Source organism: Syngnathus acus, chromosome 22 (genome assembly GCF_901709675.1).
Source record: "Syngnathus acus chromosome 22, fSynAcu1.2, whole genome shotgun sequence".
Lineage (NCBI taxonomy): Eukaryota > Metazoa > Chordata > Actinopteri > Syngnathiformes > Syngnathidae > Syngnathus > Syngnathus acus.
In genome coordinates, this window is record NC_051106.1 from 7748731 (window position 1) to 7770289 (window position 21559).

The window sequence follows — 21559 nt, forward strand, 5'->3', positions numbered from 1 at the left end:
GGTGATCATAATAATATACACGCATATAATACACGTTTTTAAAATATAGTTAAAAGTTAAAAACTTGGCAAAAGTTCCCGTGCTTTCTTTCTCCAACTCAACCAAACAGGAAACACACGTACTTTAAAAACGATTGACATTCAGGTCAGCCAATCAGGCTACGAACTACTGGCACCTTCAGCCAATGGCTGCAAAGAAGAAAGGTGGGACGTCCTGTAATGCGATGCAAATTGCATAGGCGACCTCGCTAAGTCCCGCCCCTTTGTGTTTCCCGCACCGTCAATCAAAATAGAAAAAAAAAATCGCCCCTTATTCACCGATCAACCCAACTAGCTCGTCTATGATAAAATGATCATGTTTGGAGTTTAGCAGCTTTTAATTACATCCCCACTCGGGATGTAAACTATAAAAACAGTTAGCGCATCGACGTGCTACCCGGGCGGTGAGTTTTATTGACGGAAGCTACGTCTCTTTTAAACCTTTTTATTTTTTTTGCTCGGCGGCTAACTAGCTCGGCTATGGTGAGCTAGCAGCCGAGCTAGCAGGCTAGCGACGGAGTTGTAAACAGCCGCTCTCCTTGTCCCGGTGGCCCGTCGCGTCCCTGCAAAGTTGACGGGAATTTCGGCTTGGTGGGGAGAGGGGAAAGTTTTTTTAGCGGGGGTAGGACCGAGCAAGAGTAGCGAGGGGGGGGATGCTTTGCGGGGCTTTCAAGGCCCGACGGGAGTTGAAGATTACCGAGTGAAACAAGGGAGAAATGGCGTCCGCGGACGTGGACAGCAGTCAAAGCGACTTTCTTCAGGAACCGCAGGTAAACTCGCCACATTAGGTCCCCCTTGTTTTCCTTCCTCTCGAGTGGTTTTCGGCGTTGTGTTTAGCGAGCGTGGAAGTTCACACGTTTTGAAATTTTGATGCCATTGGGGGGTGGGGAAGGGTGGAGGAGGGTGAAACGCCGTAGTACACTTCCTGTGTTCCCCCCACTCTCTACAGCGGCCACCCACTTCTTAAGCCCGTTAAAACCCGCCCATAGTGGGGAGGACGTTGCGAGACCGTCGCTCCGTACGGGGACAGTCGCTCGGTGCGCTCTCCGCGACGCAAAGGGCGGGTGTAGGCGCGCCACCGACGGCGTAATGTCGCTCCGCTTCGGCGTCCATAATCAAAAACAGTAGCGTTCATTTCTCGCCCATCCCCCACTCGCCTGCTAGCCTCCATGATGTGAGCTAGCGGCGCTATTGCATATTTGTCCCCTTGAAAACTCTTGCAATGCTGTCATCCTCTCCTATTTGTGGTCAGTTTGACCCATTTCTTTAGGGCAGCATGGTGCACTGGTGGTTTGCACGCGTGCCTCTCAGCTCAGTGGGTTCGAATCTCTCCTGGCCAGCTAGCTACCAGCAGGCCTTCGTACGTATGTGTTTGTACAATGTCAAAGAAAGATGAACTGATATGCACGAGACCAGCAATATCAGACAGATCTTTCAAAAACAATTCCAGTGATCTTATTTCCCCAAATACTCATAAAAACGTTAAAGTAAATGCTATGTAATGACTCCTTTAAATGGCATCATTTTCTGGACAATGTCTTCATGCAAAGAGAATAGGGCTCGAGTTTTGAAGTGTGAACAAAGGGTTCAGGGTTTCTGTAGATCCCTAAACATCCTTAAAGCATTGAGACCACTTTTTGTAGTTCTTTATTGAGTGACATTGCACAATCGCAAAAGGAAACAAAGCAGTGACGTGCTATTAGTTGGAAGTGAAACATGGTATGTGACTTATTTGTTAGGCCACTAGTGCGACACAGTGAACCAGATTGTGCTTGCTGTGTTCTCACTGTGCTTGTGTGTGTTTTCTCCTGCCGCTCTGGCTTCTCGACACATTCCCAGAACATGCATGTTGCTTCACTTCTTTTGTAAAAGAAGACCAGCATACAATGGAAAAATATATTGAGATGGACGGGCCTTTATACACCAACTCGAATGTGTGTGTGATTCGAAATGTGATGATCTGCTTACCGCTTGCTAATCTGCTAAAGCTTAATGGGCGCATTTTCCACCTCCGCAGACGACGACAGACATGTCTGCCATTCAGCTGTCGGGATCAGACCGCTGGGAGGTGTTAACGCCCGTCTCGTCCGCAAAGGATGATCCCAACGGCGGGATGGCTACATCCAACGGGCAGTACGTGCTTCCCCTCGGGAGTCTCCCGAGCCAGCCTATCTATGTCACTGCGCCGGGGGGCGAGGCGGCGGCCAATGGCGTGTCGGGCATTCAATATCAAGTGAGATGAAGTTGTCACCTGAGTCGTTGATCTAATAATTCAATTGTATGATTTTGCTTTTCCGATTGATTGTGGGTTCATGGTTTGTGATAATGATTCAAACCATTGTTATCGATCAGTGATTGTCAAAGTGTGGCCGAGGCTGATGATGGGAAAATGTACATTTCAGGTCATCCCCCAGATCCAAAATGCGGACGGGACGCTGACGAGCTTCCAGACGCAAGGCTTGGATGACGGCACGGGGCAAATCCAGCTCCTCCAAGACGGCAGCCAAGGTGGCATCGGAATCGGCTGCGCGGCAGCGACCACCACGGACCTCCTGACACAGGCGGGGCAAGCGCAGTCCATCCAGGGTCTTCCGCTGGCCGGGGGCTCGGCGTACCCAGTGGGGCTGCCCGGCAACATCACCTTCGTGCCCATCAACAGCGTGGACCTGGAGTCGCTGGGCCTGACGGCGGCGCAGACGGTGCCCATCGCCACGGGCGTGACGGCGGAGGGCCAGCTGATCATGAGCGGACAGACCCTGGAGAACCCCGGGCAGGACGGCAAACTGACGGGCGACGGACACCAGCAGCTCTACGCGTCCGCCTCGGATGCCCCCTCGCAGCTCCCCGCCACCATCGACGGGACGGGCGTGCTGACCCAGGCCACGGCTGTGTCCGCTGGCGTGTCGGACCATACGTCCACTTCGGAGAACTTTAATTCCCACCTGCAGCAGATCCAGGTCAGCGTGCAGATATTTTTGTTTGAATGCTCTTATTTTTGTCTTATGTTAGAACTAATTTTGACAGCCCAATCATTCCACCTTCCTCCCGAACGCAGCCTAAGCTTCTTCATCTTCTTTCCTCTGACCGGTGTTGCTCAGGTGTCGTCCTCCAGCGCCGCCACTCTCTCGCAGCCCATCCTCCAACTGTCGGGCGACGGTCAGGCCCAGGTGACCGGGGGCCAGGACCTGAACGCGGCGGCCAATCAGACACTTCAGAGCGTCCAGCTGGTCAACCCGGGGACCTTCCTCATCCAGGCCCAGACGGTCAGCCCCACCGGGCAGATCCAGTGGCAGACCTTCCAGGTGGGGTGGGGTGGGGTGGTCCGGCGTGACGGGGACGTCAAGACAAAGTTGTTGGGAGAAGAGATGGAGGCGTGTGTTGTTGTTTTTAGGTGCAGGGTGTTCAGTCGCTTCAGGGGCTCCAGCTGCCGCAGGGGCAGGGCCAGGCGCAGCAGCTGACCTTGGCCCCCGTGCAGACGCTCCCGCTGGGCCAGGCGGGCCAGGTCAGCTTGCCCAACCTCCAGACGGTGACCGTCAACTCGCTGACGCAAAGCGGCGTTCAGTTCCCGCAGCAGGGCGACGACACCAACAGCCCGGCTGGTACGACGCGTGCCCTGTTACTTTTGCGTTTTCAAATACGAAGTCCGAATGTTTGTTTGAAAAACATGGCGTAAGGCTTGGCGTTTGAGTTTGCACGTCGTTCTGGCTTGCCTTCTCCCTCAGTGCGCGTCTCCCCCCTTTGTGTCGAGGCAGGCATCCAAATCAAGGAGGAGCCCGACTCCGAGGATTGGCACCTGAGCGGCGACTCCACGCTCAACCCCAGCGACCTGAACAACCTGCGCGTGCAGATGACCATCGACGACGACGCGGATGCCGCCAGCGGCGAGGGCAAGCGTCTGCGGCGGGTGGCCTGCACCTGCCCCAACTGTAAAGAGTCGGGAGGAAGGTGAGCGACAGCGCTATCGTCTGAAACGACACACATTGGATGGTGTCGCTTCAGCAACACCGCAGTTCGGCGTGCCCGAGTTGTGTTTTTCTGGGGTAGGATTTGTGACTTGAGGTGGAATGTCATTTAAACGTGTCTCACTCACGCAGAGGCTCCGGGCTCGGCAAGAAGAAGCTGCACATCTGCCACATCGTGGGCTGCAGCAAAGTGTACGGCAAGACGTCGCACTTGCGCGCCCACCTGCGTTGGCACAGCGGCGAGCGGCCCTTCGTGTGCAACTGGATGTACTGCGGCAAAAGGTTCACCAGGAGTGACGAGCTGCAAAGACACAGAAGGACGCACACAGGTAACGGAGCTTTTTCTTTTTTTTGCAGCTTGCAAGTTGTTGCTATTCATTGTACCACCACAACTGTACATTTAAATCCAACTAAGCTAATATTGCCAACTGCATGTCTGTCCCAGGCGAGAAGAAGTTTGTGTGCGGCGAGTGCTCCAAGCGGTTCATGCGCAGCGACCACCTGGCCAAGCACATAAAGACTCACCAGAATAAGAAAGGCGGCGCGCCCGCCTCGTCGTCATCGCCCTTGCCCGCGGACACCCTCATCACAGCCGACGGCACCACGCTCATCCTGCAGTCGACCGGCGCCCACAACCTGGTGGCCAATCAGGAGATCCCGCTGCAGTTGGTCACGGTGGCGCCCGGCGAGGTGTTGGAATGAGGCCGAGACGGACAGGTGAGAGAGAGAGAACTGCTCTATCGCAAGGACAGCCTCTCCGATCTCCTCTCTGATTTGGGTTCTTTGGTTTTATTGTTTTTTTACATATGAATATAAATATATATGACAAATATATATATTTTAAGTAAGAGTTATTCAGACTTTGTTTTTGCAGTCTTTTTATAGGCCAGCGGAAGCATTCAAAATGGTTGCTATGTACACACACACACACACACACACTCACACACGTTCTACACAATGAAATGCCTTATTTTGTATCATAGTCGTGTATAAAATGCTGGAGGTGCATGTGTGTGTTTTTTATTTTTTTGTTTATTGAATACAAAGATTCGCCGTGGAAAGATTCCCCGACAAGTTTGGGAAGTGCGCTTACAGTACAGTTGATTTAGTCAGCAGCCATATTTCCCGACAAAACGTCCAATGCAGAAGTTCACTCGTTTTTTTTCCCTCACCGTTAGAGTTTTTCGATCATCACAACGTCACAAGACCAAAGGTCGGTTCCTGAACGAGATGGGCACTTCCGCTCATCTCGGAAACGGTTTAGGTTGGCGCAGATCTTTGTAAAAACACAACAGCTCACTTGTTTTTCTCACCTTTCAATTATGCACTAAATTAAAAACGTTTTCCAGAGAGGGTTTTGTCATGATACCACGTCATGCCGTTTGCTGGACAAGATCTGGTCGGCTAGGGCGTGGTTTTGTGAATGCTAGGCTAACACTAAGTGAGCTTCCAAAAATAGCTGACAAAATATGCAGCTTCTTTGAGCGCCCAGAATTGAATGTTTCTCACAATGCTTTTGCTTTGTTTCTCTGAAAATTTGTCATCTGTTGTTTTTTTTGGCCTTTGTGTTTTTGAGCTTTTTTGTGTTTCATCAGTCCAATGAAAAACATGCATCTCCAAACTTTCATTTTAATATGGAAAACAGCCAAACTTTTCAGATGAAAGGAAAAAAATCATAAGGATGTGGAGTTGGATGGCTTTTTTTGTGCGTACAGTAACACTTGTGGTAAATTCACATTTGTTTGGTGAAAATTCGGCCAAACAGATGCAACAAATCTTAGAGGCAAACATTCCAGTCCAGATATGAGGTGAGATTCAATTCTTGCAATAAAACATGTGTGGCCACGTGAACTTGAAAGTTAACAAAACAAAATCAAAACAATCATGTGAATTTTGTTGTATTATTGTTTCCTCCATGTATAATTCTCATGTTTGTCCGCATGTTTGTAGCACTCATTTAAGTGTATTATCTTGTTTATAGAAGCCATCAATTAGTCGACACAATTTGTTTCAATATATCGAAACATTGTTTTAAAATGATTTTCTTTTTATTAAGAGTTGGTGTAAAAATTGAATGTTACCTTGTTTTGTAAAACCTTTTTTCAAACGATCACAATAAAGTCTGAAACATTCTGTCACAGTGTCTGAGCATCTGTTAAAAAGTGGTAGAGTGGTTCCATCTGATTCTCTCTTTCTCTCTCTGATATAATACAATATATCATAATATAGCCATGCTGCGGGGCAAAATATACAATATATCATATAATATAGCCATGCTGCGGGGCAAAAATACAGATCCACGTAACTCACAGAACCGAAACACTCCAATTTGAGGGTTAACACGGTTTATGAATTGCTCTGTCGCCCCCTCGTGGTAAAGGTTTGAAACATGCTTACACCATTAATATCAATATAAAATGAATATATACTAATATATATAAAACAAATATATTTTTAATAAAAGTGTAATATTTGAATATTACTGGTTAAATATATTACTATATAATAATATTAATTACTATAATGTATAAATATAAAATTCATTTTTAGAGCTTGACACCTGTGACCTTTGACCATATTTCCCTAATAAAGTGGCCTGTTATTAGGTACACTTGAAAATGGCGGTGTACCTAATGGAGTGTCCGTGTGACGTCACAGATCAAACAGCCAATCAGAAAGTGGGGGTGAGGGCGGGTGTGGCACTTTTCACTTAAACCAGGGGTGTCGGCCTCCAGTCCTCGAGGGGCCACGTTCCAATATGTTTTCCAAGTGACCCTCGTTAAGCGCACCTGCGTGAAAAGTTTTAGCTCCTTTCACGTTCTGCAGGAGCTAAAACTTTTCACGCAGGTGCGCTTAACGAGGGAATCACACGGACACTCCATTAGGTACACTGCCATTTTCAAGTGTACCTAATAACAGGCCACTTTATTAGGGAAATATCATGGTCATAGGTCACAGGTGTCAAGCTCTAGTCCTCGGGGCCGCGTTCCAACATGTTTTCCAAGTGACCCTCGTTAAGCGCACCTGCGTGAAAAGTTTTAGCTCCTTTCACGTTCTGAAGGAGCTAAAACTTTTCACGCAGGTGCACTTAACGAGGGAATCACACGGACACTCCATTAGGTACACCGCCATTTTCAAGTGTACCTAATAACAGGCCACTTTATTAGGGAATATCATGGTCAACGGTCACAGGTGTCAAGCTCTAGTCCTCGGGGCCGCGTTCCAACATGTTTTCCAAGTTACCCTCGTTAAGTGCACCTGCGTGAAAAGTTTTAGCTACTTTCACGTTCTGAAGGAGCTAAAACTTTTCACGCAGGTGCGCTTAACGAGGGAATCTCACGGACAGTCCATTAGGTACACTGCCATTTTCAAGTGTACCTAATAACAGGCCACTTTATTAGGGAAATATCATGGTCAAAGGTCACAGGTGTCAAGCTCTAGTCCTCGGGGCCGCATTCCAACATGTTTTCCAAGTGACCCTCGTTAAGCGCACCTGCGTGAAAAGTTTTAGCTCCTTTCACGTTCTGCCGGAGCTAAAACTTTTCACGCAGGTGCACTTAACGAGGGAACCACACGGACACTCCATTAGGTACATCGCCATTTTCAAGTGTACCTAATAACAGGCCACTTTATTAGGGAAATGTCATGGTCAAAGGTCACAGGTGTCAAGCTCTAGTCGTGACCTTTGACCATGATATTTCCCTAATAAAGTGGCCTGTTATTAGGTACACTTGATATTAATGGTTTAAGCATGTGTTTCAAACCTTTACCACGAGGGGGCGACAGAGAAATTCATAAACCTTCGCTAACCCTCAAATTGGAGTGTTTCGGTTCAGTGACTTACGTGGATGTGAATTTCTGCCCCGCAGCATGGCTATATTATATATTGTATGATATTATATGATAATACATTATATTATATTGGATAGATAATATATAAATAGATTATTTAAAAATAGTACTTGAATCTAAAATAAATTTTCATTGCTAATATATTTTATATTTATTATTACACCCTTATCACAAATATATTTATTGTATATTAGTGTATACCTATTCATTATATTGATATTACTGGTGCATGTGCTTCACACCTTTACCACGAGGGGGCGACAGAGCAATTCAAAACCTCCGCTGACCCTCAAATTGGAGGATTTCGGTTCAGTGCCTTAGGTGGATGTGTATTTTTGCCCCACAGCATGGATATATTATATTATATATTTTATATTATATTTCATGATATGAGATTAAATATTACATTTATCATATATTATATTATACTACATTATATGTATGCATGATTCTCTCTCTCCATCATACCAACCTATATTAAAAGCGAGATACATTTGTTTTGTGTAATTTTCACAGAGAAAAACATTTGAAACAAAAAGAATACCAAACATCTAAAGTCAACCAATTTAGGCATTTTTGTTTTATTTAAACAAAAATATGACAACAAAAACACAGGAATTATTCCACTAATTTATTGCCCTCTGTGCCGGCACTCAAGAAAAGTCTTCATTCCCCAAGTCGGTGACAAAAATGCAGTTAAAAAAAAGGTAAGAAGTTCGTACCACACCACAGTGTGTGTGCCATTGAAAACAAAGTCGTCAAGCATGGACATCATAGTGACCACAAAAATGGAATTTGATAGACTATCTTTCACAAATAACATTTTCTCACACACATACTCTCACAAATTGGAGCCCATCCCAGTCGACTGGGAAAGAGGCAGGGGTCCACCCTGGCCCGGTTGCCAGCGGATCGCAGGGAACAATCACTGTTGCCAATTGTGTTCAGTGTTGAATGAAACTAACATGCATTTGCTGGAGAAAATCACCAAAGCTCAAAGTCCTCCAGGTACTCTGGCAAACTCCCCACAGAAGGCTAAAAACCTTGAAGGAACCCAGAAGCTCAAAAATGTGAGGCGGCGGTGCCATGAAACAAAACACGGCTTGATTATGGAAGTTGCCATCTTGTGGACAGTCGTTATGTGCACTCTTGAAACAGAGCTGGCTTTGGCGTCCGTCCTGATAAGATATGCGTCCTTACAGCTCCGTGTGTTTGTCTGAAAGAAGCAAACGTTCAAGAGACCAATGTTGAAGTTTGAGGTTGAGCTGTATCTAGTCAGCCTTGTATGTGTGTGTTTGTGCATGGTTAGTGGGTGTCAATTACTAATGTTGTACCTGTGCTGGACGACTCTGCTGTGGTAGTTTTCTGTGTCACTTCCTGTTGGACGAGCATCTGCAGCCGTTTGACCTCCTGGTCGTAGTCGCTCCACTCGGTCACGATCCGCACGGCCGCCTGAAGCTTGGGCTCCTTCGTCATTGGGTTGTTACACTACAAAAACAAGCAGAAGCAAATCGATGTGACACTTGTTTTTTTTTCAATTTTACTTTCACTTATTTGATTTGTTTTTGTTAATTATGAGAACTTTGGTGTTGGTGTGCATCGTATTTGTGTTTTTTTTTCTGATTTGTGGTGCATGTTGTTTACCAAGTCTATAGTTTTGGCCTTTTTCTTGGAGGCGTTGTCGCACCACGTCTCACACCACAACCACTCCTGAGGCAGAGACTTGATGGGCACTTGGTGGATCATGTTGTTTGGAAGATCCTTTCAGGAAGAAGAAAAAAAAAAAAAAAAAAAAAAGTCATTCAAAAGAGTTGAGTGCAACTTGAAGCTGTGCATCTACCTGGTCCAGGTTGGACAGACTGTTGGGGTCCTGGCTGAGGCCTTGATACTGACCACGTAGTCGATCCCCTGCTGCGATCTTCCTGAACTTCTTCAGGTCCACAACATAGAGGGCGCTGGAGGGAACACAGCACATGAGGCCAAATCACCAACCTTTTTTTTGTTTTGTTTTTTGTCTCATGTACCTGATGTGGTACTTGCGTCCTGCCAAATGACTGGCCCAGTATCCGGACTTCCAGAATCGATAACCGTCCATCTCCCGTCTGCTCTCGCAGAAAGGCGTGTAGCCGTACGGCGCACCTTCCAGATCAAAGTCCCGCAGCTCCTTCAGGTCAGTACGCACGATCTAAATGCCCACAAGAACAACAAATTATACACATGAGGGTGAGCAAAAGAAAAGTAACATTTACAAAAAAATGTTTGTCATAGAAATTTGTTTGTTTCATGGACCTGGTCAGCATCCACAAAGAGGATCTTGTCAACAGCGAGCGGGAACAGGACATCCAGGAAGAGGATCTTGTAGCCCCAGATGATTCTCTGCTTCTCCGTCTGCTGGTGAAGCCAGCGGGGCCACTTGTACTGCACCAGCTCGTACTGGAAGCCGTACTTCTTGGCCATGTGGGGGATGAACTCCTACGGGACGGCAAAGACAAGCTTTCAAGCATAGCGTGTGATATTATAGGCGGCTAGCGATGGACAAGGCCTCACCTTGAAGGTTGGCGACAGGTAGTTCTTGAGGAACCAGAACTTGACGGGCGTCTTGGTGTTCTTCAGGACCGACAGCATCATGATCCTGAGGAAGCGCTCGTACAGGTGACCCGAGGCCACAGAGAAGATGTTGATGACATCCTCTTTATCTTGCTTGGCCTCCTCTGTCTTCTTGCCGCCCGTGAAGCCTCTGTGGGGGAGAGGAGAAGGCTTTCAAGGTCGAGAAGTTTTTTTGTTTTTTTTTACAAAAACAGATATTTTAAATTACTATCACTTTTCTTCAAAAGGTTTGAGCTTACCTAGTCAGAGACTTCCAGAAGCCGGTGTCGTTCTCCTCGGCGCTGCTGTCGCTTAGCAGCTCCTCGTTGAACTTGTCTGCTTTCTTCTGGACCTGATGGACACACACGGGTGCATGCGTGGGTAAGATGTGGAAACTCAGGCAGAAGAAACCACGCCGACCGAGTTAACGTGACACACCAACTCACCTTGACCTTAATGATTCGGCTCTTGAAGTTATTCAAGACCACAATGATGTCGTCAGAGTCTGTCGGAGAGTCCGTCCCGTCGTGACTGCGATGGGGAAACACTTTTACTCATGAGTATTGGGTCCAAAAATGACGATGCCAAAAGAATTCCTGCCCAAGTGTGATTGTCACCTATAAATCTTATAGATTTCATCAGATCTGCCTTTCCTCAGCTTCAGGTTCCAGGCACCTGGATTGGCCTTGAGCTGGAAATAACCCTGCGGAACACATTTCACCACGTTGACGGCCAAGTCAAAGCATTTGTGACAACGTCCAATGGGAAGCAGCGTACAAGGTTCGCCATGACGATGGTGTCCACAATGACGGGCTCGGAGGCGGTGCCCAGCGTGAACTGGAGGCCGCGCGGCGGCTGGCCCGAGCTGACGTCGAAACAGTGACCCTCCAGGAGAAGGTGCTCCAGCTCGTACTGCGCCGCTACAACGTTCTCCACCTGCCAAATTGCAAGACAATCGTCAAATAAGCAGATTCAAAAAAATCTCACGCTCATAGCATGAAGGTTACCTCCTCTAGGTAGATGTTGTCTAAGTCGTAACGCGTGCGCACGGACTCCACCATCCAGCTCTCCGGAGTGTTGAGATTCAGTGTGAAAAGCGGCGACTGGGGCATGTCCAGGAACTGCGCCATCGGGCCGGGAGAGAAGCTGCCGTCCGCCTGGAACGCCACCTCGGCTTCCAGCACATAGCGGTAAAAACTGGAGAGGAGGCGGGGAAATAAATTAGCCTCAAATATGAACGGGCACAATTTCCTAAAATGCTAACGTTACGCTAAAAACAGGATTTCTAGGTACCTCTTGAGAGGCATGTCAGAAAGTTTGGACTGGCAGTTCATGAAGACACGCAGGTTGACGTTGACGAGCTGCTTCAGAACCTGAAGGCAAACCACAGCGTCAAAGAGTCACGGACAGGAGACAAGTGGAAGATGAAGTCAGTTAAGTCTTAGCGCGCATGGACTTACCATCAGGAAAGGAGCCAGTTTCTGAGTATCCCGCGTCACAGGATCTACCACGGCGATGACGTCAAAGTATACGTCTCCCTCCTTGGGGCGGATCTTCACAGCACTGCCGATAAGCGCAAAGTTATCAATTCGCTCGCGTTTGCTTGCGTTTTCGGGTCAGAAGGTCACACCTGTGGCGGTCGTCGGCAAAGCTATACTCGATGCGCGCCTCCCCTTTGGGCTGAGACGAGAGCAGAGCGTCCACCTTCATCACCAGGTCGCTGGCCCTGGCAGAAACAAGGGGCACAATTTTTATAAAGACTATAAATATGGCCGTGAGCTCGGTGTACCAACGAGACACGAAGCTAAGAAGCGTGTTTTTTACCTGTCCTCCTCGATGCCAAACTGCTGCACTTTGCTTTTGATGCGCTGGCCCGAGGTTTTGAGGATGATGCTCTCCAGCAGGAGGAAGTCATCCTGGTTGAAAACCTCCTCCTCCTCCAGTGGCCCGATAATCTGCGGCGGGAAGAAGGGAAAGCGTAAAGTGAGGAACAAAGCCAGCAAAGAAAATAAGAACTCACTCGTCCGTTGCTGATGACGGCTCGCTGGCCCTTCTTTAGCTTGAGGACGTCTCGGCAGTAGGCGGCATGGGAAAGCAGGAAGTCAAATTTGTGACTCTCGTATGCACTCTTGAACAATGACAAGTCCATCCCCTGATGGAAAAAAAAAAAAAAACATGAAACAACTCTTAATTTTTGCCACAACATGAACAGAGACGGAGAAGCGAGATGAACCTCACCCCAACAGCGAACTCTGTAATGTCGGTTCCTTTGTGCAGCGCTGCTGCCGTGTCCTCTTTGGCCATTTTGGTGATAAAGTTCTTGGCGTTGTTGGCGGACTGCGTCTGCATGGCGGCCCAGATGGCACGCGTCACGCGGCTCGACTCGGCCGACAGCTCGGCCGACGGGTTGCTGATCATGCCGAGGCGTACGTTGTTGCTCGTTTTCTGTCGGTGACAAGAAACGTCAGCGGAGACTTGGCTGGGAAAATGGTTGCGCTTTTCTGTTTTACATGAACTATCAAACCAGCTAAAGACAGAATAATCGAGCAAAAATGGGATAAACAAAAAAATGCCGTCACCATGTGTCTGATGGCATCATAGAGGAGGCGGCGTCCTGAAGGCATGTCGAAGTCTCCCACCACCCAGAAGGTCACAGGCCGAATGTAGCCATCATCTGCTGAGCGAGAAAAGAAAAGTTTCACGCTGGGTTGATGTGCTATCGTGCGTTTAGCTCACAAGTGAAGGCCTCAAAGAAGTCCCGTTTTAAAGTGCTGACCTTTCTTGGTCATGTAATTGATGCTGTTGGCCACGGCGGTGCTCTTCTCCCGCATGTTCAGTGTGGAGAAGCGAGCGTAATCGTCCACAAAATGGTTGTCTAAGGAGAAAAAAAAAAAAGGGATGAGGGTTGGATAAGAGGCTCCCTTATGACACTTTAGGGCTGTTATCGAAAATGGACAGACTGGTGTCGGAGAGGTCCAGGTAAGTTCTGGTGGTGGACAGCACTCGGGAGTTGATGCGAGGGACGACGTTGGGCTGGTTCATGATGAAGTCCACCACGTCGTGATCGCTGGCCAGCTCGCCCTACGAATGAACGTCGCTTATGATGAATTAAAAAAAAAAAAAAAAAAGACCCATTCCCTTCGATTCAAATTGTTTCCAAATGAGAAAACTAATTATTTTGTTCCTTTTGTTGTCAGCCAATCAGCAGCGGGCGCCCTCCCTCGACTGTTAGCTCAGCATTCGATCTCATTAGTTTAGCGCAAGTCAGCACAGCGGAGATTAAAACAAGTCATTAGCAAACAGCGCAAATCAGTGGATTCGAGTGGGTGTGGAAAAGCGAGTATCAAATCCTCATTTGCGGATCCAACTGACCAAGTAGACGGCCCTCTGGTAGAAAGAAGTGGTCTCCAGGATCTTCTGCATGGTGACCGTCTCCAGTTCGTCCGGCTCCAGGTGCTCGCGCGGAAACGGTATTCCGTTGTACATGACCACCGGTAGTGGGCCCACTCCGGTTTGCTCATAGTAGGCCCGTCCTTCCTGAAAATGCGCACACGCGACAATTCCAGCGAACGTCCGAGCGAACCGGATTTGAGCGGGATAAAACGGTCCGCCTCACCTTTCTGTTATTGTCGTAGGTGGAGTCGGCTCCCAGGACGCTGCTGACCTCCACGTAGGGGAACCTCTTCTCCAGAACTTTAATCACATTGCTGACCGTCAGTCGCCCTCCAGGAGGGACATGGTTGAACATCTTAAGGAGAAAAAAAAAAGATGAGGTGACGTGGACAACAAAGCTGTGGTGTATCGCACGTCGGCGGCTTGGACTCACCGAGACAACTGCGTCGAAAGCGCTGTGGCTGTCCACCTCGTCGCTGATGTAGTTGTAAGCGCGCAGCAGGGCCACGCCCGCGTCCTCCATTCCGTTAATGTTGTCTTCATCCGACACCACAAACACAAGCCCGATCCTACAAAAGACACACATAGGTGAGTTTCTTATTTGGATGCGGAGCGTGCGCTGTTCACTCCATCAGCATTCACCAAAGATGCCAGGTGCAGACAATTTAAGGGTCCTCCCAACCACGTATGAAAAAACTAAATTGATCCCAAAAGGTCCAGTAGTGTCGTGCTCATCTCTTAAAATGTCATAGTAATTATAGGACAAGAGATATTATAAAAACTTTTTCCTATCTCAAATATTTACATTTTTACAAAAACAAATGGCAGCTTAATCATAATTACGTTGTCATCATGCTAAATGTGATTATTGAGTCATATTTGTGCTGTAAAATATGTAATACACAAATCATTAAACACTCTAAAACATGGAAAATAAAATAAATACCACCTTAAATAAACTAAGAAAATTTATTAATGATTGTTTGGTGGTCTCGAAAGCAGCTACCTGAGCGGGATGTTGTTGGAATAGAACATCTCTGCGACACTTAACAGCTCCACGGCGCTCTCCTGAGTCGGATCCAGAATGATCACCTACACACAAACGCACAAAATAAAGTGAAAGTGTTGCTCTTGGTTCTGGCTTGGTTTGGGGGGTGGCGTCCTACCAGATTGTGGAAGTTCTTGCGGATCTGCCTGATCACTCCGGGGAATGTGGGCCTGAGCAACTCCTGAACATTATAAGGCCATGAGCTGTACTTGTGGTCTATCTCCAAGTTGTTAATCCACTAAAACACACACACACAACACAACATGATGATCTGAAATGATGAACATGATTGGAGGGGTTGACGCTTCCTCTCACGCTAATGGCGGGGTTGCGGATGTCGACGGCGTAGTCGGAGTCTGTCGGCTGCACGTTGAGCTTGAGGATGTCGTGGATGTAGGGCGTGTCGATGAGCAGCGAGCGAAGACCGTCCATCACTTGCGCCTCGCTGCGCAGCACCTCAAACACGCTAGGACCAAACACAAAACAGCTCAGAGTATGCCCGAGTTCAACATATTTGTATACAACACTAAAAATGATGCCAGAAAATAAAAATAATAATCACAGCAGTAGAAGGACCAAACAGCTGGTTGGTTTGCTAAATACTCAAGTGCGAGTACCTGAAAATGTCTTGGGAGTCCAGATCGATGTGCAGGCCGTTGATGAACAAGGCAGAGTCGCCTGGGTGCAGCCCCAGTGTTCCTTTGAAGAACTGAAAGAAGACCAATAAACCCCAAATTCATACTAAACTCATGGTTTTGTTTTGTTTGTGATGCCAGTGGTTGTCAAATCTTTTACACCAAGTACCACCGATAAGAAAACACCTCTCGGAGTATCACCATCAGTAGTTAGTCCAAGTGATTTTGTGTACAACTAGAGGGAGCCATTCCCCAGTTTCTGAAACTGTCTTACACTATTAACTGGTCAACACAAACAAGCCCTGTCAGCATTGCTTAAGAGTCCAGTAGTTGAGCAATTCCAAGCCCGAGCTAAACAAGCTAATTATTGCCTGCGTGACATTGCAGGAAGTCGCTGCCTGGCGCCCGTTCAATCTCATTAGGGAGAGACAAAGATGTCAGTTTAATCAAACTTGGGAGCGCCGCAATTACAACAGGACGCCGAGGAAATAAATATTGTGCATCTCGCTCAAACAGACAGAGAAAATGTCACGCGGGTGCATTCGTCCACACTTTAAGTAATATTAAAAAAAAAAAAAAAAAAGTGGAAGTGGTCCTCATTTTGAGATATTTCCCCTTGGACCCTAAAGACGAGGAGGTTGTTTGAGGGCTCTGTGCAATATTGGTTTGTGGTACTTATAATTTTTTTTCCACTTTCACAATTTTTTTTTATCTGTTGCATTTAAAGACAAGAGTCGATTATAAAACGACAGCAGCACAATGAAAAGCGATTCAATTCACGCTGTTGAAAATCTGGCCTCCACAGCTTTCAAACGGCCAGTGACATAGCTGAGAAGCTCAAGCGGTACCTTCTGGTTTTCGCCAATCTCTTTGCGTATCTCGGCGCTGACCACTGTTTTGGTGATGGACCTACAAGGGGGGGGATGGACATATTTTAATGAGTGGAACTTCATCAGGCAGGTGCTTCTATGTGCGCGTTTACCTGGCCTTGTTGGGGAAGTTCTGACTGAGGTCCTTCATAACATTAAGGGCTTCGGCTGCTGGGGCACCCAGGATGCGGGCAGCTGTCTGGAAACTCAAGTCTGTAAAATAGGAGGTGCAAATTGTTTTTATTGAATCAGCATTTTGCTGCATTTCACGATAATTGTCCTTGTGTTAAGTCTAAGCATCTATTTTAAATGCCCTGCTGTATCATGGACCTCGAGGTCAGCTTGAATCAGTCCAGGCAGGGTTGCAGATAAAGACCTGACCGACGCGCACCCGAAACTTTGAAGAGGCAGCTCAGCCCCCCCCCCCCACACACACACACCCGTGCGGCCTTGAGGAGACACTGCCCAAGTACGCCGGAACGCATACGAATTGGCGGGAGTGGAAAGAAACTGTGCGAAAGTAGATTATTTCAAGGGTGCTGTAAAATGCGAATCAATGCGGCTTTAATGCTGCAGCATCTCCCCGAAGATGTGACCTCTTGACAATCGACCCCGCTTATTGATTGGTGAGTCTGTAGACGGGTTGCGACTTGGCCTGCATGATGACACGAGCTCAGAGGCAAAAACGGCACGAAGCAATATCAACTCCACTTTACATTCATTCTCATTTTATTAATAAAATGTTTTAAATGGAATCATTTTATCCATTCTATTAGCGCATTATCAATTCAACTGATGATATCGAGATGTACTTGATGTGATACGGACCGGGAAATCATATTACAACTGAGGTGAATGAACATGGCAGTATTTTATGATGAGACCGCGACACGGGACTTTGCTCGCGCAAAGTCGCCATTTGTCAACTTTGTCGACAAACTAATGGACGCAAAGCTGCGGGGGGTATTTACAACGTCGTAAAATGGATTTCTTCAAAATTGCAAGTGGCAGATATAATGCCAGCAGGTGTTAAACTGTAAGCCGAGGATGTGTTTCATCCCTGCCGACTGTTCGGAGTCTCTTACTTGGTGTTAGATTGCCCTTTTCAAATTCATTTCTTTGTCTAGAATTGTATATGGCTGCATTTCAAAAGATTCAAAATCATTTTGGAATACCCCGAAACTCACCTTGCATTTCCCAGACTTTGAGTGGTGCCATTTCATTGGTGCTTTCCACTAAATGTTTCCTCAGCTCCTTCAGCTGTTCTTTCAATTCTGGGTATAGTGTCCTGGAGATAGACAATGCCCCTCTGATAACGTGTTCTTATTCTGCGGCGAGGAAATAAAGTGTGCTCGGCTCACTTGAGTCGGCCAAAAAGGAATCCCTGGACCTCATCCACCGGATCGTTCTCTCTGATCATCGTGGCGTTCCCCTCCGCCCCTAAAACCGCAATCAATTAATTAAATCACAGAGTGTGGTTTTGTGTGCGCGCATGTGTACCTTGGACTTGTGTGTCATCCTTTGCCTTGTACTCTTGGTTTTTGATGGCCAACTCCACTCCATATCCGGAGAGAGAGACCCTCTTTGCGCTTGGATTCTACCAGGAAACATGATCCGTGAAGGAAGATTCATGATCATTTCAAAAGGACAAACTGAACGTAACACTTACAGCAACATAATGACGGAGCAGGTAAGTGGCCAGGCCTTCGCCGACTTTGTCCACGACGGCCAGGTGAAGTTCCCGGAATTGCGCTTTCCCCAACTCGGCGTACAGGATGACGACGGGAGCGTCCGACTTTGATCCGGGATATTTATGGTCGCCTTTAAAAAGATAAGGCTTGGGCCTGGGAGGGTGACAGAGAGGTCAATTATTATCGGGAGTCTTGGTGATTTGTTTGTGTTTGTCGCTACCTTTCTGACGCCGTTTTCAAGAGTGCTTTCAAGGTGTCGGGATCGCACGTTTTCTCTCCGTGGACGCTAAAAAAGGCTGAACAGCCGGCAGGAGGAGGCTCATTGGACGCAATCTAGAGGCACAGCAGGATCATTAAACGCCGGATAAAAACCAATCACAACAAAAAGTTACATTGACAATACCTGCTGGAAGGAGTGCACTGTTGCCGAGTAGGCTCTGAGGGACAGGGCGAACTTGAGCATGTTGACTTGGACAGAGCTGAGCAAGGCGCTCGCTGTCTGCACTATCACCTTGTAATAGGCTTGGTCTGTGTTGGCTGGAGAGCGAGAAGCAAACAAGGCATTGGAATAAGAATCAATCAAATGAATCAATTTTTATCCATTAAAGGGTGCAGCCATTTTGACAGAAATTGCAAACATCACCGCTCACCATCATTGTCCTCTATGTTCTGACTGGCTTCAACAAAGTCCCAAAATTTATCCTGGCTCTCCTCTGCCAGGAACTCACTGAATACGATGACGCAAAAGAAATTTGCCATTGCGCTTTGGTAAATGTTTAAATGGACATTTTAAGCAGTGTTTGTTCATTCCCACCTGGCCTCCAGGAGCAGAGGCGTGTCAGCCCACTTAGCGGTGAGGGTGGTGGTGACGGCCTTGGAGTCTGCCCCGCCACCAGACGCTGCGGCGAGTGGCGACAATAGCAAGATCCACAGAAGCCACATCGTCCAGCCTGCACCTGGCAGCAGGCATTAGAAGAAACATTAGGGCATACATAATATAGGAGATAGCAACGTAATAATTAACTGTAGAGATTAGGACTGAACAATGAATCGAATTCAAATAGATATTGGACATATGAGTAGAATGCCATTTACAACCACAATATAATGTTTTTTGATTCCACCTTCCTGGTGTTTGCATGTTCTCCCCATGCTTGCGTAGGTTTGCTCCAGCCTCCTCCCACATTGCAAAAACAGGCAACTTAGGTCCCTTAAAGACTCATTGACATCATTTAGTATGCCTACATTTCCTGTAACGGGAAGATGAGAGTGCACCAGCAGTTTCGCTTGTAAACAGAAAGACGCTACGGCTTCTAACCAATAGGAACTCTCAGCGTGGCCGCTTCGTCCAATGACCGCAAAGTTTGGACGTTTTGTCACTGCTTCGATAGGCCAGAGCTGTCACGTTATTAGTGCGAATACGTTGACAGACGCCACAATCAAACACTCAGTGAATACGAACTACAGACGTCTATGTTGTGGTTAAAGGAAAATCAATGGCGGCGAGTTCACAGCAGCTAGCTGCAGAAGCTAGCGCTATCAGCTAACAGTAAACCATCGTTTGGAAAGGTCTCGTCAGCACGCAGCGCGATTAAGACCATTTCCTTTCAAACCAGCAGGCAGGCAACGTTTTGAAGGCAAAAGAAAGGTCTTGTTTTCCTCACCGAAGCCGGCTTCGGAGCTTCCTGGAGTCATGATTTGCCGGAGAGTAGGTGGGGTCTTTGTCAGAGGACAGTTTAGGTAGCCAATACATTAGCCTGATCAAAAAAGAGGTGGGTGGACCCTGCCGTAAAAAAAAAAAAGACAAAAATAAAGTAGCGAATCACAACCATGATTCCTAATATCTGTCTCTCAAAATTACACAAGCGTACATATTTTAATTCAGGTATTTTTTTTAAGGCTTGAGGTACGTCCGCCAGTTCACTTAAATGTATCTATCTTCGTATTATTTTCATAATAATAATAATAATACTAATACATCATGGCTCTTTGCGTTTTTCTTTTCCATTTCCTTGCTCTGCGGCTTAAATGAAATTGAACAAGAGATCCTCTGGAGGGAGCGGTTCCAGCCTGTGATTCAACATTTTGTGAAAAGCGGCCGACATTAATTATCCTGACGGCGTTGACCTTCACTTTTAAAGTGCATGTGCAGCCACCTTCTTTACACACAAAACAATCTGATGGATCCGCATTCACCGGCTGGCTGCTGTGTCCCCACAAGTCAGTTAGCACAAGTGTAATTAAGCAGGATGTAGAAAATGCACACACACACACACACACACACACACGCACACACGCACACACACACACACACACACACACACACACACACACACACACACACACACACACACACACACACACACACACACACACACACACACACTGCAGGGGACTGTCATTGTCAACAAGGTGACATCCTCACATGAATAACAGAGATGGCTGTCATCATTCAAATAGTGCACTTTGGGGGTCGGTGGGTCGTCTACTGCTACCGCCACCCTTACGGGCACGTCAGCCATTTTAGAGGTTGAAAGCCTCAACGGGGGACCCGCCAACGACCTCAATTAAAGTCCCATTAATATGAAGGCGTCACGTCGTTTCGCGCCAGTTCTCACTAATTAAAAAAATGTACCGGACTGTTTAATGGGGGTCATCTTGGGGTCCCCCTGTCGTGAAACTGCAAACACCAGACAAATCGTAAAAAAAGGGGAAATAAGCGAGTGGGAAGGGACTTGTGATTGGCGGAAGTATTCATATATTGAGTGTTCATATCTAGCTCTAGCTAATTTAGGAGTAAGTCATTCAATGTTATTGGCAGAGGGCCCTAAAATCAAATATTGCACGGGGTCCCATGGAGGCATGCATCGGCCGCGGGATGCAAGTTTGTCTTTTATCCGTCCTCCATCAGCAGAACAGATGACATCGTCATATTCAAGCGCTTGAGACTAATGGCATTTTCTTTCTTTCTTTTATTTTTTACAGGGCAACATAAATCTCAGCGCTCTCGGGCCCGTTCACGTGCTCTATAAATAAGCAGCGCATCGAGTTAGCGAGGCTCCGTGAGACCCCTGAGCGCCGTTAGCATGTGTCGCGCTGCATCAATTCCCTGACATCATTGACAGCCATTACTCCGTAATTAGTCTGCCGAGACAAAGACGACCTGACGGCGATGAACCACTTCTGTCACTCGCGACACAGCCGCCGCCATGCTCCCGGCTAAGAATGGCTGCCGTCAAAGACGGAATTGTATATTTGGAAAATGCCAGCGTCAACAAAGCAAATGCAGGAAAAAAAACATTCCATTTAGTTCGTCCTGAAATCACAAATCAGCTTGCTCCATTGAAGTTAGAAAGGGGGTCCCAAACTTTTTACACGGACTGACTGGCTCTGGAAATGTCAGCCAAGCCATAAACTTTGGACGACTGACACCTACAGCGTGAGAACCCAATGTTTGTAGGTGACAACAAACGTGCTAATCATCG

At 47.2% G+C, this 21559-nt stretch overlaps 2 protein-coding genes across 5 annotated transcripts; one reads left to right on the forward strand and one right to left on the reverse strand.

Annotated features, from left to right (window-relative positions):
- Window positions 1-282: 282 nt before the first annotated feature.
- On the forward strand, window positions 283-6138 carry LOC119116341 (transcription factor Sp3-like). 2 transcript variants are annotated; one of them, XM_037241647.1, is made up of 8 exons: window positions 283-808; window positions 2056-2271; window positions 2441-2995; window positions 3137-3340; window positions 3430-3637; window positions 3791-3983; window positions 4133-4329; window positions 4446-6138. In XM_037241647.1, the coding sequence occupies exons 1-8, from the start codon at window positions 755-757 to the stop codon at window positions 4700-4702; spliced, it is 1884 nt and encodes a 627-aa protein (XP_037097542.1). In that variant the 5' UTR covers window positions 283-754; the 3' UTR covers window positions 4703-6138. The 2 variants fall into 2 exon arrangements, with proteins under 2 accessions (XP_037097542.1, XP_037097543.1); XM_037241648.1 differs by lacking the exon at window positions 283-808 and adding an exon at window positions 1085-1402.
- Window positions 6139-8404: 2266 nt separating this feature from the next.
- On the reverse strand, window positions 8405-19837 carry uggt1 (UDP-glucose glycoprotein glucosyltransferase 1). Of its 3 annotated transcripts, none has more exons than XM_037241643.1 (39): window positions 19739-19837; window positions 18889-19030; window positions 18725-18801; window positions 18478-18611; window positions 18295-18407; window positions 18053-18227; window positions 17884-17980; window positions 17745-17823; window positions 17571-17671; window positions 16497-16596; window positions 16363-16423; window positions 15497-15588; window positions 15195-15345; window positions 14998-15117; window positions 14838-14923; window positions 14265-14400; window positions 14055-14186; window positions 13811-13975; window positions 13399-13519; window positions 13215-13313; window positions 13018-13112; window positions 12677-12883; window positions 12459-12590; window positions 12263-12393; window positions 12069-12164; window positions 11899-12001; window positions 11732-11811; window positions 11446-11635; window positions 11216-11374; window positions 11056-11141; window positions 10885-10969; window positions 10699-10790; window positions 10400-10589; window positions 10142-10324; window positions 9877-10037; window positions 9693-9807; window positions 9497-9613; window positions 9187-9340; window positions 8405-9068 (listed from the first exon to the last, which is right to left on the reverse strand). In XM_037241643.1, the coding sequence occupies exons 1-39, from the start codon at window positions 19767-19769 to the stop codon at window positions 9049-9051; spliced, it is 4608 nt and encodes a 1535-aa protein (XP_037097538.1). In that variant the 5' UTR covers window positions 19770-19837; the 3' UTR covers window positions 8405-9048. The 3 variants fall into 3 exon arrangements, with proteins under 3 accessions (XP_037097538.1, XP_037097537.1, XP_037097539.1); XM_037241642.1 differs by having other exon boundaries at window positions 13018-13115; XM_037241644.1 differs by lacking the exon at window positions 19739-19837 and adding an exon at window positions 19199-19241 and having other exon boundaries at window positions 13018-13115.
- Between the last annotated feature and the right edge of the window lie 1722 nt (window positions 19838-21559).